At 39.0% G+C, this 18710-nt stretch overlaps 2 protein-coding genes across 2 annotated transcripts in view; both read left to right on the top strand.

Annotated features, from left to right (window-relative positions):
• The first annotated feature begins 91 nt into the window (after positions 1-91).
• On the top strand, positions 92-11821 carry LOC128501242 (solute carrier family 2, facilitated glucose transporter member 11-like). Its single transcript, XM_053470648.1, has 12 exons — positions 92-115; positions 2414-2512; positions 4152-4312; positions 5339-5463; positions 6056-6185; positions 7308-7456; positions 8499-8686; positions 10035-10145; positions 10438-10539; positions 10642-10717; positions 10894-11021; positions 11483-11821. Exons 1-12 carry the CDS (start codon positions 92-94, stop codon positions 11678-11680), a joined length of 1491 nt encoding a protein of 496 aa, XP_053326623.1. The 3' UTR covers positions 11681-11821.
• Positions 11822-17904: 6083 nt separating this feature from the next.
• Positions 17905-18710, top strand: part of LOC128501250 (solute carrier family 2, facilitated glucose transporter member 9-like) — a 36857-nt gene continuing 36051 nt past the window's right edge. Inside the window, exons 1-2 of the mRNA XM_053470660.1 lie at positions 17905-17928; positions 18602-18700. Coding sequence (XP_053326635.1) covers positions 17905-17928; positions 18602-18700 — 123 coding nt within the window. The remainder of the gene's footprint in view (positions 17929-18601; positions 18701-18710) is intronic.

Genomic DNA, 18710 nt, shown 5'->3' with positions numbered 1-18710 from the left:
CCAAATTAAACATCACAAAACATAGATAAGATTTTTCTCTGCATTGCCCTTTACCCCACCAGTGTTCATCTGTCCCTGTAGTATACATGACATGGCTGGGGTTCTCTCTGACCTGGTAAGTGCACAGAGCATTTAATTAGGAAATAAGCGCACTCCTGCATGTATGTGCATGTGTATGTGCATGTGTGTGTGTGTATGTGCGTGTGTGTGAGGGGGTTTGATAGATACAAAATGGTGTAATTTCAAGGTGACAGCTTACTCCAAATAGTCTCAGTTATTAGCACACAATATGGATATTCTTGCCTGTTTTTGAAGTAAAAGTCATTATTGCATACAAAGGATATTTTACAGTTTAATGTGTGCCGGCGTACTGCTTTGAAACATTGCTTTTCCAATCGTAAATATTTTCATGGTACAGATGTTACCTCCATAGCTTAAGCTGTCGGAGTGGATGCGGCGGTGTATTCCAGGATGCGGCTTGTGACAGTATCTGTGTGAAAGCTGTGTATTACTTCTTTTTGTCTGCAAATGAATAGCTTACGTGGTCCAGTTTAAGGCAGCAAGTGTTACCCTACTGATTCAACTATACATTATAAAGGGCCAGCTGAGAAATTCTGGACAGGGATGAACCTTTACAATCAGTGTTGAATTCAGGGAGTCAAAGCCACAACTCTTCTGCATGCTCTATTACATGCTTTGTTATGGCTTTAAATGCTGTTTTTATTTATTTTCGTATGCTAACACCAACCTTCTTATCACAAAATCTAAAATATATTTCATTAGATATATATTATAGTGGTTTAATTGCTCAGAGCTGCGGCACCTGACTTGCCCATGCTGGACACAAGAACACATGCAACTGCTTGCTGGACACACCAATAATTTCACATTGCCGTGTCAGGGGCCAGGCAATTTGGTTGGAGCCATTCTTTTTCTTTTTTTTACTGTTTTTATTTCAAGAGGAAGTATATGATACAGTACAGTATCATAGCTGTCACAAAGTTCTTAACCACTATATATATATATATATATATATATACGCACTAACACACAAGTGTCTACAGTAAAAGGAATAACATAATAAGATTCCAGCGGAATGAATTAAATAATATATTAACTTGTCCCATCCATGTCACTCTAATTGTTAATGCAAATATCAGGGAGTAGAAGCTTCCCACATGACATAGTAGGACTAAAACCATATACTTGTATAAATAAGCTTATAGTTATATTGCTGAAGATATTTCTTACATGCATCCTCAGGCTGGGCCAAGCTTCACAAACCATGCCCCCAGAACCCCAAAAGAAATAAGGGCACCCAGTAAATGTGTAAACTAGAAGCCAATACAACACCCTTTAATGTCTGCAGACAATACCATTCAGTATCTGGAAATGTGTTATACAGAGCTGGAAAGGGAATTAAAATCAGCCCTGGAAATATTTGAATACCAACCCCATTTTTCATGGTGCCAATTTTGGTCACACTGCCCATTTAACCATTTTCAAATTTATTTAAATAAAATACTAAAAATAAAGTTATTTAAAACAGAGAAAATACTTTCTCAGTAGGTAATAAACATCTCCTAAAACATTAAGAGCTTAAAATATAAGAAGGAGGCTGAGGGAGGTGGATACGTGCATCATGTAAGACTGGCTATGTGTATGTAATGATAAGTGTTTAATGTTAGAATGGTGTAAATATGTATATATTAAAGATGATGTATAATGATAGCGTGATATTCGTCCTGCAGATGCTATAAGGGAAATATAGTTCCCTTCTTCAGGTCAATATAGTCATTTAACACTCTACCCTCACACTGAGCCAATTGTCTAAAATAGAATCCTACTTGCTGTGTTGAAACCTGCCAGGCATAAGAATCTGGAACTTTGGAAATCTAAACCTATAAGTTGTCTGATTATTTCCCATGCTCTACAAGTGTGATAGAGCAATGGGTTTGAGTAGAGCTCCTCAGGCCACGTGGTCTTGAGCAGGTACAGGAGGAAAGCCAGATGGATGTCTGCAGATAACTGATGTTCCAGATTGGATCAAGTAAACCTATTGAAATTAAGTTAATAGCAAATTTATAGCTGACAGCCAGATCTAGCAGATTTAAGAGATTCAGACCACCATTACGTGAAGGTTGTTGTAGCTTGACCAACGCAATCCTGAATGTTTTATGTTGCCATAGAAATTGTTGTAGGATTTTGTTTTGTTTTTTGATCTCCTTCTTTTTGAGAGTAAGAGGCAACATATGTATCAACATAAGTGCAATAACTTTGTGAAAAACTACCATTTTGTAAAGATGACAGTGATCGTTGGACCAACTTTTTAAAAAATCTGTCTGGAACCAGTCTTATAGAGGAGGTCATCACCAAACAATTTATTTTTACTTGAACTATATCCCCTTTTCAGGCCCAGCATTGGAAGATACTTCCATTGATCATCGTGCTTGGTATTGGCTCAGGTTTACCTGTGGGTTACCAGATATCGGTGACCAGCTCATCTTCAGTGGTAAGAAAAAATTACTCTAGAAGAACATATCACTATGACAAGTGGTGGCATCACACTGATTACATCTGAATCGGTGTAGTACAAATATTTTCTGGTTTATTTATATGTTTATACCTAGAAATATGGTCACATGACGTGGTTACATGACACTGTATCTCAAATTTTGTTCCAGTACATGCTTGCTATAATGAAATCAATGTATAAGCAATGTCCCTGCCTCTAGGCTTTTGGTAAACTAATTATTTTGTGAACCCCCTTTTTAGCTCCTCATGGAGAATTACATTAATTAAATATGAGAAAAATAGGCAAACATATGAATTAAAAAATAGGCAAACCCCCCTTTCGCTTTGGGTATACACATATGAATTACTAAGAAAATTGGATAATATCCTAATTGAGGAAAATATGAAGATAGCTCTTCTCCACATTCTTCCAAAGAATTTATCCAAGGAAAGAAAAATAATAATAATACACCCATTAGCGGCAACTAAGATATTAATCGCTAGAGCTTGGAAAGAAGCTAAACTAATAGCTAAGATATCACTGGTAAAACAAATACTGTTCCAATTGCAAATGGAAAGCGGCCTCTGCTGGGTCAGCTTATCATATAAAATAAAATCAGACATTTGTAAAGACTGGATTAAAAAAATTAATGAAATTTATGATACGAATTCGTAACCTGGTAAATAACCTTATTCCTGACTCCATTTCTGTATTTTATTTTTTTTTTTTTTTTTTTTTTTTTTTTATTTATGGTTGTTGATGTTTACTACGTTATGATACGACCGCATAGAGGTCTAATGATATGGGAAGACGAATGAGTAAACTTACGACCAAGTTGATATGTATTTGTATCAGTACTATGTTGTTTCTATTTGTTATATGTTGTATGAGCTGTGAAAAATAATAAATATGATTTAATTAAAAAAAAAAAAAAATAGGCAAACATAAACATACATAGAACATTACATAACACACATTTACAGAGCTCCTGCAAGTTCCATAGCTCTATTACAATAGGGAGACAGCGAATATTAGCAATAAAATTAAGATTGACAACATATAATTTGAAAATAAGATTGACTCATACTGTGACTGACATACAAGAGGGCCCTGTTCTTATGAATTTAAAATATTTCAAGAGGCTGAAGGGGAATGAGACAGTAAAACACATTCAGGGAAGTCTGGATCCTGTGCTATCCAAGGGCCAATTCTCTCAACTATAAAATTATACATAGCAATATGGAGTCACAGTGAATGCAGAATGGGCTGACCTCTTCTAAGATGTTGCAGGGGCACACACCATGACTTACATATGTAATTGACTCCAACAATCAGTACCGATTCACTGACCCCTGTCTCCTTTCAGAAAGGTAAAACAGTTCATACCTGATAAGTAGAACAATACATATTGTAAAATAGTGGAAACCAAAGATTTTTAGAGGACAGGCCAGACATATTTCAGATTCTCAATATATTCTCAGGAGGATATTATTGTCTTGCTGATATTATGGTCGCTTGCTGAGTAGTTAAAGGGGAAACGTCAATCAGTCACCTCTAGGTTTGAAACTACAAGTTGTTTGGAACTTGTTTGAGCCGTTGTAGCACCAATTGTCAATTATGTACCTCTCATTTGCAGTTTGTTAAGGAGTTTATCAACCAGACATGGATAAGAAGATATGAAACCTTTGTCACAGAGGAAACAGTCACTCTGCTCTGGTCCACCGCAGTGTCTATTTACAACATTGGGGGGTTGTTGGGATCTCTCTTGTCTGGATATTTGCTGGGAAGATATGGGAAGTGAGTAACTTCTTCAATTTCAACCTCAATATGGATATTACCAACATACACTATCTGGCAATGTCAATGAAAAAAAATATTCAAAAGCATAGTATATGTGCTGGAAGATCTCATTTAAACATTTTGGGGTGAGTTAACATACCCCACCTGTGTCTACCTGTGGATTGTTATGTAAATTGTTTATTATGCTAGCTTTCTAATGTTGACTAGTTGACCCTCTCAATAGCTGGTTTCATAGTTATGTCACAAAATTTATGGTTGATTTCATAGCATTCTTCAATCAACGCTATACCTTTACAGCTCACACCGTATTTTCTCTTAGGCCTATTCAGTAAAATATCTGTCCATAAGTTACCAGAGAGCTGATAATTGTCAAATTGTTATCTTTCACATTCAGGGCGGCCCTTAAGCTGCCTTATGACATTAGTGTGGCTGCTGGCTGGATATGTGAGGCTGCATGCCATGTTTTAATGCTCATGTAGTGTGTGGCCAGGAGTATTCAGCAGCTGGCCAATGGCCTACTAGCATTAATCAAACTACAAAATGCCAGTCCTGTGTTAAAAATGTAGATTCCCTCATTATAACAAACTGACAGATTTTTAATGCAAAGTCCAGTTTCTGACTGAAGTAGGACTTAATAGATATCCCTGCTTGTTCCTAAAACATAACTGGTAATGCGGCTTGGCCCATATGACTTAAAGCTGACAAAACATATATCACACTTTCTGTTTTTTGAGCAAATAAAATGTCAACGATGTGTCTTTTATGAATCACTAAAAATAATAGAAAAGCTTAAGAACATTTTTCAAATTCTATAGCAAAAGTCTTCTTTTGAGTCACAAAAGGGTGCATTCGTCAGTACTATGAATTGTGTTTTCAACGTTGCATTTAGTTACAAGAGCGTTAAACTGAACAGAATAGGAAGAACATCACATTTAATGGTTACACATACACATTGGCAGTTTCGGCAGCCCATCTTTATTAGCTTATGTATGTGTATAAACTGAAATCTCCTGTTCCCTCCAGGAAACGGTGCCAGATACTGAGTAACTTGGTTGGTATTACAGCCGCCATGTTTCTTGGATTATGCAAGGTAGCTGGGTCCCATGAGATGATTCTGATTGGACGGTTCCTTTATGGCTTTACCATAGGTAAATGTTGAAGTTGTAACTTAATATGGGTATAGGCCATATTATAATGGGTCAATGCAAGAATCTTGCAGCTACTCACGTAATAGGTCTCTGAATTGACAATAAATTTATAGCAATAAAAAGTATCAGAAGAATGCTAACTGAAGGAATACTGAAATACTTTTATATTGTATGTTTTAATTGTAAATAAGAACAAATACAAGTAATTAACACATTAATCTACTTGAAAACGTGTTTAGTATTGGGAGTTAACTTAATATTTGCATTTACCAGTTGATTAGTATGAAACATATTTTGCTGTATTGATTTCTATTGCGTATACTGTTTTCATTTTTAGTGACTTTAAAGTTCAGATCGCCACTACTTTGTAGAAAAGAAATTGAGTATCAAGCTATGTCTGAAAAAAATAAATAGAATAATTTCCCAGAATGCAACTCACACTGATGAAGATGTAATGCAGGTTATTATCCTTCTCACTTATCCATGCCATATATATTACCTATACAAATACATTATATGCTATACATAACTGCTATGTTACAAAGCAAAATAGATGTGATATCCATCAGTTACGCCCTTTTTTCTCTAATAGGTTTATCAATGAATATATATGTTCAATACCTGGGAGAGATTGCCCCAAGGAACCTCCGAGGCTTCATCAACACCACAGCCCCAGTGTTTAGGACATCAGGGAAGCTCTGGGGCCAAATTGTGGGACTCAGGTGAAGTGGCAACCAAAGTGAATAAGCAAGCATATAGAATAGAGTATATGTGTGTGGCTGAACAAGGAACCCTGTACATTGTTTTCCAACATCTTTTCCCTGTTCCACAAATAGCCCCATAAGAACTATGTTTTTGCTGCCACATCCAGCATCCATTTGCTTGTGGAGTATTCCAGGGTTGGGGGTCTTGGGGGTTCTGACTTACATACTCTATGGATAACTGTGCCGAGCATTACCCGCATATGCATAGTATATTTGGGGAAGTGTAATTACATTTTACCTACCAACTCGCCGTTTCGTAAATAAACCCCTATTATTAAATGTGTTACAGTGTAAAACACCCAATGTAGTTTACGCCCTACCTGAAGCAAGATGGATATATACTCACCTTTTCTTCTTGTAAGTTTGTGTTACATAATTCTCAAAAAATAATCACCCCAGTGTTATTCTTGGCTAAGCACTTTAATACATTTGCCCATCTTACTAGACAAGACGACAGCTCATGTCATCACTAATGTGCATCCTACAGAAGTAAAATATGTAGTTAGAATGTAAATTAAAGGGAAACTGTTACTAATGAATCTTTTGGAACCTTTCATTTATTAGAACTACCGATAATTTGTATTTTTTTTTCTATTTAATAGGTAAATGTTTTTGAAATTGTTGTTTTAAAAGTAAATTATTATAAAATCTCTAGGACGCAAATCTCAGTGGCAAAGTGCACCCAGACTAGCATTACAGTTAATTTTCTGTCCCAAAGTCCTTTCCCCTTATCCAGTAATTGGGGCAGTAAAAGAAGGGAAATAATAAATTAAATGAAAGAGAAACTGAGGACAGAGAACAGGACATTAAGATGGCTACTCCAATTATATATATGGAGTGGATATATATAATGTTTACATTTATTATATAAGCACCATTATATAGGTTGTTCTACTTACTAAATAGTAAAATGCAAGATTTGGTGGAACGGCAAACCATCTTTGATTAAATACTGTATATTCTAAAAGAAGACTTCATGCCAGATAATTTAACATGACAAACCATAATCTTTAACATTCTGTTTATCTTTCATAAACCACGACACATTCCTTTTGATGACATATTTTTACATTCTTGCAGGGAGACTTTGGGGACAGAAGCACTTTGGCCCCTGATGTTGTCATTAAGTGGGTTTACAAAAGTACTGCAGTTGGCAATAATGCCATTTTACCCAGAAACTCCCCCATACCTCATCCTGGTAAAAAAGGACAAGGAGCGCTGTGTGAAAGGTACTATCTAAAACTATCGCATTCATAAGCGTAAGTATATGTTATATAAGTAAGAGAAATGAAACATATGATACTTTAAATTTATGTTTCTAGTATTGGTTACCCTAGGGTGATAATGGCTGCAATAGTATTACTTGTTATTATTCATCGCTTGCATGTTGTGGTCATTAGATGGTAAGATAAAGATTGCTGGTTATAAACATTACAATGTTCATAAAACAAATACTTGACTTGAGTTCATTTGAGTTTTTTGCACTTAAAGTGAAAAGAAAGCAGCTTTTTGTATTATTTTTCATAACAGGCATGCTTTTTCTCCATCTGGTGAATATAAACAAGGTTCCATGTAGAGCCCTGCGTGGGACAAATTTTTTAAGCCCGCTCCCGCGGATTTTAATCCCGCTCCCGCAATGTGGGTGTTCCGCTCCCGCCACATTTGTGGCCAATCCCGCCCGCTCCCGCCACATTTGTGGCCAATCATGCCCGCCTCCTTACCTGATTTCCCGCGCAGTCCCGCGCGGCTGCCCTCGAGTTGTTCCGTCACGGCGTGACAGCTCCGCCCAGGAACAAGGCGGAGTCACAGGAAGTGACGTCACATTACGTGACTCCGTTTTGTTCCTGGACGGAGCAAGCTAGGAGACACTGTAAGGGAGCAGCAAGAAGGCAGCCTTGCGGGACTGCGCGGGATTACCAGAGCAAAACCGCCCGCGCCCGCAAGTTTTTTGGCGGGTCCCGCGGGACCCGCAGGACCCGCCTCCCAGTGCAGTCCTCTAGTTCCATGTTTGCTGTTGATAGCTTTAACCATCGTTAAGACATAATCGTCTGGGTCTAGTATGCCAATGATCATTGTTTCTTGTCTTAATAGGTCTACTTGCTTCAGACCATTGTCTACCCATCTTGATTACCATCCCACGTCCCACTGTTTCTGTTCATATTCTATTCATTTTATATGAATGCCATTCCTACAAAACCATGTTTTCATGATCTTCTTATCCAGCCCCTAAATCCAACCCTGGTCATTTTATCACCTACTTCTCTTTCTCAGCTATGAAAAAGTACTGGGGGAATCACAACTACCAAGCAGAGATTGACAACATGCTGTCAGAAAAAGAAATCTGTAGGACAACAAAGACCATGAATGTGCTGGAACTTGTACGCGATCGCTCAATGCGATGGCAGCTCTATGTTGTGATCTGTATTAGCCTCGCTCTCCAGCTTTCTGGGATCAATGCAGTTGAGTAATTTGCTCTCATGTCCAACGCACAGATGAACTGTGGACTGTTCCCTCTTAACCTATCCCACTACAGACATACTAAAATTTGGAGGGTAAAAACTCCAGCTGGGGCTTGAGTTAGGTCTGACACACTCATTTTACACAGATTACACAGTTTTACTTGATAGTTGATACACAATGTCATTGGGTACAACTGCTATTTTAGGATAGGGGGTTGGATTACTTGCAAAAGAGGGTAACATCAGGGCCAGACTTGGGATGGTGAGGAGGCCTTTGCACTTTAAGGGTGGTGGATGCCAAATAATGTAAGTGCATATTACATTTTTATGCTTAACCAGCTTGCAGCTGGGCATATCCAGCAGGAGGCTGCACACTGCAGCACCCCATCTACCACCGGAATGGCAGATAGAGTGAGTATGGGGCAAAGTTGACCCAGTGTGCAAGTTGGCCAGTCCAGGTCTGGGTGACATCCTGTTTTTTACCTCAGTTTTTTACCTCAGAGCTAACCCTGACACTCTTTTTTTTAAAATTTAAAAAATACCATTTTCACCTCTCAACATTGGTGTAGGTATTTATATTCCTATACCTTTATATAGGAGGTATTAGGCATTTCCTCCATTTCTCTCTATGGTTTTTTTTGGTTTATGCTGTAGTATACATAATTTTTGACTGACTGTTTGATCACTGTCCAAGACAATGACCTGCTACGGGGTAGAGCCAATACTCTTTTTCTGAATTGGGAAGCAAACGTAAGCAGTGGAACAAAAACTCTATGGGCAGCCACGCCTCTCTAAGTCAGGACATAAAGAAGTGCATCTCAGGATACATTTAAAAGCTTTGTATGCCTATATCTGGAAGAATTAAAACATTTTTGTGTATGTGGGGTTTTTTTTTACCTTAAATGTATATTTGCTCAACTTTTTGGGTGAAAATAGCAGAATATGAGATTATACCCCAGTGCTCTAACATGGAAGATGGATCTCTGCTATTGATATTTTTTGCACTGTCCTGCTAGACCACCAGGTGACAGTTGTATGCAGCTGCTGGACCCTATTGAACTTGGAGCCAGCTTGTAATTTCAAGTCCTTAAACTATGGATACATAGAAGCAGAATTTGATGGCAGAAAAGAACCGTTTTGAACATCTCATCTGTCCATTGTTTTCCATATTAACCTTATATACCCTTGAACATGTCTTATCAAGGATAGCTTAATGCCTGTCCTACGTATGTTTGAATTCCTCACTGTATCTTTTATTATGCTGCCATTACACATAGGCATAATGAATCAAACATGATTACTTACTATAGTATCTCTAAATACGGTATAATTTACTATCTTTTTTCAGATCTATTATTATGCAAACAGTGTGTTTGTTACAGCTGGCCTGCCTGTGGAGCAGATCCCCTATATGTCTCTGGGCATGGGGAGCTGTGAGGTTCTGTCTTCAATGTTATGCGTAAGTAAATAATTATTATATAAGATTAATGCAGACACGTTACATTTTATGGATCACAATACAGGAGGCACGAGCATTGTCCTTGAGCTCTGCACTCTTTATTGCTTGTCCATGTGAGGTTTCTTTTTATTTTCAGCGTGGCAAGCACAATCAAATCACTTGTATATGCAATTAGCACACAATTGTGCAATCATATCATCACAGCATCAATTTGTGAAAAATAATGTGATTGTTGAAGGAGGGTTTGAGGCCTACTGATGTGAGTAAACTTAAATCACGTTACTTTTTGCAGACTATACTAATTGAGCGTTGTGGAAGAAAGACTCTCTTACTGGGCAGTTATGGACTTATGGGTGTAATGCTGGCTCTCCTCACTGTCACGTTGTCTCTTCAGGTAAGACAACAGTCTTAGTCTAACCACTCACACCCGAAAGCCTTCTCCTTGTGGTATTTTATGGTTGCAAACAAAGGATTGATTTCATTTCTCTTCCCATAGGGATGGTATAGCTGGATCCCATACTGCAGTGCTGTCCTTATTTTCCTTTACACTTTGTTCTTTGGTGTAGGACCAGGTACTGTACAAAACATCTTCACAGATAACGCTGTTATTTCCCCAGCACCAGTACACTTTTCACAAAATTATTTGTCTTTGGCAAAAATTATGCTGTCAATGCACTAGGAAGAGCACACATTATTCATCCTCTTGATGCAGAATATACCATCTGACAAATTTTTATCATCCAAAAAGGGGCCGTCACACTATCTGTGGTTATAGAAATGTGCAGTCACTCATCTCGCCCTGCAGTATTTGTTATTATCAGTAGCCTCAACTGGATCGGCATGTATGTCATTGGAGTGGCATTCCCTTATGTAGTGGTGAGTATAATAATCTGTTTAGACAGAGATGGGAATTTTTCAGTTATTGGCAATGCTTATTATTTGGTTATTTGGCTTATCCAGAAATCTAACCAATGTGGTTCTTGTAATAAAGATAGCTGTACATTTTCATGGCGTCAACTCCACGTCACATTTATCTCAGTTTATTTAATCAATTTGATTAAATGCAATACAAGTGCCTGGACATGGATAGTTGTAAAAGATCATGGAAGTTATATTCAGCTGCAAAGCTATAGCTTGCCTGGTCCTGCTCTACATTAAACTGGGTTAAGAACCACTGCTGTATATTTTATATGCATGTTAGTTATTTCCAGGGAGAAATATGTTGCAATTTCATCTCTTCCTTCTCCTGTGGTCTATATACCAGATAAAAAAAAAGATGCACATAAAAGAAATTAGCACATTACATCATCAACTGACATTTTATCTTGTCTTCCTAGGCCAGCCTGAATCAATTCTGCTTCCTCATCTTCCTTACCTGTATTTTAGTGTCTGGGATATTCCTGTTTGTCTTCCTCCCAGAGACAAAAGGGAAATCGTTACAGCAAATTACAGAAGAATTTAATCGATTCAACTTCAGAGAAAAAAACTCCAAGGACACAGCTGAAATTTCTGAAAAGATAGAAACTAGTGTGTGATCCATGTCATTCCAGATTTTCTTTTATATAACTCTGCATCTGAGATGGATGAGCAGAGGAACGTGTGTAGGAATGCATTTTTCTTGTGATTTATGTCAACATTGCACAATAGAAATATTGCACTGGGAAAAATAGTAACAATTATTCCCCAAGTAGACAATGCACTTTATTGTTATCTTGGCGGGCAAATCAGAGTATTATAATGGTGCTATCTGGCATGCACTTTAACAATGGTCTTTTCCATAGAATACCTCTACTTAATCTACTCTACAAGAACACCTGAAAAGTTTACCATATGTTGTACTTCATGACGAGCAAATTTTAATCACCATATCATCTTATCACCACCGCAACAACTGTAATAATCCAGCTTACTTACATTACTATACACAACCCCTACCGTAACAAGTTTCTACATTTTCAAGTAGGTTAGGGAGCAAATTGTCCACTGGCATATAAGGGTGCTGATGCCATTTTAAATTGTCGGTAGCAGCAGTTACAGACTGATGCGACTTGGAGTGTTAGACAGTGACAGTGAGAGTTAGCTTAGCAGAGGCTGAGATTGATGCTCATTACTCACATACAATACTGCAAGTTATTTAATAGTTTATTTTAGTGCAGAAAAGTTGTGAGGTGCATTGGAGAAGCTGTAGTGACTACTGTAGTGTATTACAGGGACTGCAGCAGATATTTTCCACCCGCTCCTCAGTAATTTAGTTGATGAAGACAGTTGCCCATTTAGGGGTGTGCGACCTGTGCGGCCGCACAGGGCGCCATGGCAACAGGGGCGCCTGCCCGGGACTTAAATTAAAACATCAGGGGTTTTGTTTTTTTTTTAAACTTTATTTAACATCCTCTATGTTAAATAAAGTTAAAACAAAAAAAAACGGTGTTTTAATTTAGGTCCCGGGCAGGGCCGCAGAGCGGTCGCTCGTGAAGTTTTCAGCAACCACTCGGCGCCCCTCACTCTCTTTGACTCTCCGCTCTCTGAGCTCCGGAATTATTCTGGCACTCAGCTGTGAAGCGCGCACCGCGGCAGAGCGGGAAGACGGACACCTCCCACTCCCACAGCAGGACTCCGGCAACATGGTAAGTAAGGAAAGGGAGAGGGGGTAGATAGTGAGAAGGGGCAGTGAGAAGGGGCAGGGGGAGCAGTGAGAAGTGGCAGGGGGAAGGCAGTGAGAAGGGGCAGAGGGGGAGGCAGTGAGAAGGGGCAGAGGTGGTAGATAGTGAGAAGGGGCAGAGGGGGGAGATATTTTCCTTTATTTTTTGGGGGGGATGGGGGGGCGCCAGAGGAGTAGTCCGCACAGGGCGCCAGAACACTTAAGGCCGGCTCTGACCAGACAAACCTGTAAGTCGTCTGAGACAGTTGCCCATTTACACTACCAGCCAAACCACAAAATATTTATCTTCAATTAATTGCTGAATAGTAAATATTGGTGACAAATCCGGCATTTGACTGTGTGAAATTCCTAAGTAGGAGTATACCTTTTATTTTATTTTTTTTACTGGAGAGTATATAAAGCATTTGGAAATGTCCATCAGAAGGAGTGATTCTAGTGTTCATGTGTTGGGCTGAGCTGGCTGCAGGCGTGTACGAAAAAGTAGTCAGGTGACCACCGGTATACCAGTCCCAAGTAGGTAGAAGCCTTCTTGGTTGAAGTCAGAAGTTTAACTACGCTTACCATGAGTTACGTGCAGCACCTGCAGCAGTACCAGAAAACATCCTGAATCTACAACTAAAGTCTTGTCCACCACACCTACCAAAGTAAGGCAAGATTTTCATCACAAACCCAACCAAGAGATATGGTCATCTTTGATGAGGATGTTGATGAAGACAATGACCTTTAGATTTAAGCCAGACTTGGGGGTCAACGACACATCTTCCTGTTTCTCTGTTGAATGTGTCCTTCCATCGTGCAGAAGTAGAAGCAGCACACCTATGCAACAGGTTCCCCTTCATACACTGGAAGTACCACCACCACCACCCTTACAACCGTTATGAATACAATAATGGAAAAAATGCTCTACTACTATTGCTGTGATGGAACCCTCCATCACTGGGGCCACTGGAGAGGCCTGACAGCCAGCCTCCTCCCTATTGACTATGGGCCCTGACTTTGTAAATACTTCTGTGGCTACCCCAGCAGTATTATTATTATTATTTATTGTTTTATATAGCGCTATCACATTCCATAGCGCTGTACAATGGGTAGGCAGGACATAACAAGTAGTATGTAACATAACAAATTAACAGACAGCCATGATATGCAACCAGGGAGTGACCACCATAGTTTTAGTTTTATTTTGTATAAGTCAGTCCCCCCCCCCCCCAGTTCCACCACCACAGACATTTACCCTGGCCAAACCTTGGAACTGATTTCGGACAGTAATAGATAGTGGAGGTTGGGACACTATTGTATTGTTAATCCTGTTACTGCCCCTGTTGTCTCTGGGAGGCAGATTAATGGGGCAGTTTGTATCCCAATCTTGTTTTATGTTAATGTGTGTTTCGCTGGATATATCCAGCCCTGTGTGTGGGAAATAAATCAGTCTTCGTCTCGGCTAGTGACTGGGAAACCGGGGAAAGAGTGTGTTGTCCCAGGCTAAGGGAGCACAAGTCAGCAAAGGTAGTCAGTCGGACTATCCAGCTGCGTGACAGAACCTTTTTTTAAAAAAAATTCTACCGTAAAAGGTGAGTCCAGAAGGTGTCTGGGGCCTCCCCTTTGGGATTGCCCCCCTTATGTCAAAACAAACAGTTGTCCAAAAGGGGATGCGGAAAAAATGAAATGAAAATTTAGTCCAAACCGATTTTGCTTGCCGTGCACATGTCTAATAATAACCCTTCACCAGGGAAACAGTGTACTAAATAATGAGTATGCGATGTATAGTATAACTGGATTAATTGTTACAAGCTTTTCATTGGGTTCTTACCTGGAATACAATCAGTGGCGACTCTAGAAACAATATATAGGGGGGGGCACACAAGATACCACAGTCAAACTGGGGGGGGGGGCATTAATAATTTCCAAAAGTAATGTGCTATGGAATTATACTTTTGTTATTGGGCTAAAATAATATCATTCAACATGGGAAGCCTGAAGCCACAATTGAGTGCGACTAATCCTTGAAATAAATATTATAACACAATAAATAACTTTTCCACTAAATGATTTCAGAGCCTTGAATGTTTTGTCCCCTGAAATCACTACAACTTCAAGAGGGCATTTTATCTCTGGATAAATATAAATTAAATAATTCCTACTGTAAGTTAAGTGCCAGGAAACAGATGACCAAACACACACACCAACACAGGCTCTGTCACGCTGACACCCAGACACACACACCAGGACAGGCTCTGCAACACCGACAACCAAACACACACACACACACCAGGGCAGGCTCTGTCACACCGACACTCAGACACACACACCAGGACAGGCTCTGTCACACAGACACACACACCAGGACAGGCTCTGTCACACCGACACCCAGACACACACACCAGGACAGGCTCTGTCACACGGACAACCAAACACACACACACACCAGGACAGGCTCTGCCACACAGACACCCACACACATCAGGACAGGTTCTGCCACACCCACATCCAAACACACACACACCAGGACAAGCTCTGACACCCAAACACACACCCTAGGACAGGCTCTGCTACACTGACAACCGAACACACACACCAGGACAGCCTCTGCCACACCAACACCCAAACACACACCAGGACAGGCTCTGCCACACCAACACCTATACACACACACCCAAGGACAGGCTCTGCTACACTGATAACCAAAACACACAAACAGCAGGACACAATCTACGTCACAGACGTCTACATCAGAATGGATTTTTCACACTGCATTGTCGTTTATACCCCCCTTAGTGTTTTTGCCCCTTGTGTATTGATGCCCCTGCTGCCCATATACATTAACATTAGCCCTAGTTGCCGATAGCAGGTATAGATCAACACATTAACACACAAACCAAGCTTTGCATGTATAGATCAACTGAAATTCACTTGTGATCTCAAATAAACAGAATCAGACATACAAATCCTGTATTTGCAGGTATACAATAGTATATGAAACGTAGCATTGCAGGTATAGATCAAATAAATACATGGAAACAGCATTGCAGGTATTAATCAACTGAATAAGACATATGAACCCTGTATTTGCAGGTATACATAAATAATGTATGGAAACATAGCATAGCAGATATGGATCTACAGAATAACACACAAACCCAGCTTTGCAGGTATAGATCACATAAAAACACGTCATTAAAAGGTATATTTAAAACCCCCTAAATTACACGCATAGATCACAGGTTGCACACCCCAAAGCCAGCCCTGGCGTCCACACTGCCCACACAGCAATCACACTCCTATCATACCCAGGCAACCAGTAAATGCTGGTACCTAGGCATGATGGGACTGTGCTTGCTGTGGTTGCTATTAGCAATCACACTCCTATCATGTCAAGTCAGCCAGTACATGCTGGTACAGGGTGGCTGTAAGTGATGTGTAGACCCCATCCTGCTGGCAGCATCAATACACAAGGGGGGCAGCTAGCTAGGTTTCGGCATGCACTGGCTGACTTGGGGTGATAGGAGTGTGATTCCTAACAGCAATCACAGTCCCATCATGCCTAGGTTCCAGCATTTACTGGTTGGATGTGTAAGTGCTGGAACCTAGGCATGATGGGACTTTGATTGCTGTTAGCAATCACACTCCTATCATGCCTAGGCGCCCCTCTCTCTCCTCCGCATTAACAAAAAAAAAAAAGAAAAAAAAGACGGGATTTAAAGTCGCATTGCGACTTTATTCCAAATTCGGCAGGGGGGCAACAGGGGGGGCAATGATTAACCTGGGGGGGCAATGCCTTGCCCCCCTGTAGCGACGCCACTGAATACAATATAAACAGCTTCTCTTCTGCAATACATTTGGGATTCATTTTATTTCCATAACTAATTATCACTAATTTTGTTTAATTGTTATGCAGCAACAATGGTATCCCTGAAGGAGCCGTGTATATTTTCTCAATGCTTTAGATTAGAAGAAACATTATTTAAGTGTGTATGAAACCCTTAATACAAAATGGAAAGAAACAAACATATGACTAATAATAATGGATTTATTATATCTGTAAATATATATTATACATATATTGTGAAAATATATGCATGCATAGAGCAAAATGTAAATGGGGTTATGGATATACTCCCTTTCTTAGAGTGGTACAGACTTGAAATGTACAATGTTTTTAGAATTTGAAGTGAATCATGGAAGCCAAGGTTTGCTTAGTCATGTTGATGTTGTAGAACTGCCCTCGTTACTGCTAGTTACATATTAGCATTTCCACATGGTTCCAAAACCTTTTCCCCAGTCACTCTTGGTAGAATTATTTATTAGTTAAGCATTAAAGAGTAGAGAGTGGGTTTAAGTCTCTGCATGATATGGCAACCACAGATAAGGTTATACCCAACCATCTCCTGGTCCCTCCGGTTGTCTACAGCACTTCTATGACCTATACCATAAACCGAGTCATATTACCTACCTGTTATTCTAAATGAATCTACATCACACATTACAGCTCTAACTGCATCTTTATAGCCACCTGTCCAGTACAAGGTGTAAAGACGAATATTACTTGCAATTAGCTATAATGTAGATCTCCATCTGTAAAATTGCATGCAAAATCAGTATCCTGTCTCAGTCTGTCAGCCCTACCTGGGTACACTTAATGGAAAGATGATATAGGAAGAAACAAGTAACAACAATATTACCATATGTATTTTTCATTATTGCTGATTAGTAAATATAATAACAATATGGTTATATAATAAGAATACAATGAGCCGAGTCATAGCATGTACACAGTAAAATATTTTCATTCCCTGGCTGGTCCTCGATGAGGGATCCATGTGTGGATAAGAATAACCCTACTCCTCTATTACGTTGTGCTGTTCTTGGTCCACTGATCAGCTAACCCTTCCTTTTCTGTGACTGTTAATATTTTCCTATGTTTCCAGCCTCTTCTCCCCTAGTCATCATGTCAGTAATTAATACTACTTACTACATAAATCTTTGCCTTACACTATCCTCAGTACTAAAGGTACTAAAGTTCTGCACAAAAGTAAGCATCCTACTTATTTTGTAGGCCTTATAAAGAAATAGTATTACAGAACATTATAATCTTCATTATCAATGGCGAACTTATCAAATGAGCTGGTAAGTACAATGTTTTCCTGATTTTTTTTCTTGTCATTTAGAATACATGGACATAACATAAGAAAAAAGAAAGATTATTGGCTTTGAATGTGTTAATATGGAATATTGTAAAAATATAACGCAAATATGAATTATCTTTTTATATAGAAAGACTGTTATTGAAATGTTGGTAGAAATGCTACAAACCAAAAAAAATTGAAATTGAACTTTTTTTTCACAACAATAAATTTAAGAGCATACCATGCTTCAAGGGAATAAGTTTGAGGTTTTCTCACTATACTTTGTGCCATGGAAACTCTGTCCCTGTTTATTAACATTATTTTAGACAACATGTAAAGAATGTTAGAAATGTATTTATTTAAATGAAAGCCAAGTGGACTGGACTTTATCTGGGATAAAATTATCAGTGGCTGTATTTCCAAATGTTGCCATAAATCGCAAGCAATGGCAACATATAAAAAGGTTTATTGTACTTGTAAGTAACATCTATTGCTTTGGCAGAATTTGGATATAAATCTAGTGATAGTGTTATTAAAGGAAACATAAATGGATCTAATAATAAATAAGTCCCCCAAAAATGTATGTTTTTTATAATTGTTAATAAGGTGCAACCTTTTCTGCTGAATACTTGTGATAAATCGGTTTACGTTGTGATATACTGTTCTGTCATCAGGTTCAGTACAGGGGGCTCTTCCTGTTTATTCTTGTGCTGGGCATTGGAGGCACATTTCAGTACGGCTTCAACATTTCCGTAATGAATGCCCATTCTCCGGTAAGTAAAC

The sequence above is a fragment of the Spea bombifrons genome, chromosome 1 (genome assembly GCF_027358695.1).
Source record: "Spea bombifrons isolate aSpeBom1 chromosome 1, aSpeBom1.2.pri, whole genome shotgun sequence".
NCBI classification, from domain to species: domain Eukaryota; kingdom Metazoa; phylum Chordata; class Amphibia; order Anura; family Pelobatidae; genus Spea; species Spea bombifrons.
This window is presented reverse-complemented; position numbering and strand designations above follow the sequence as displayed.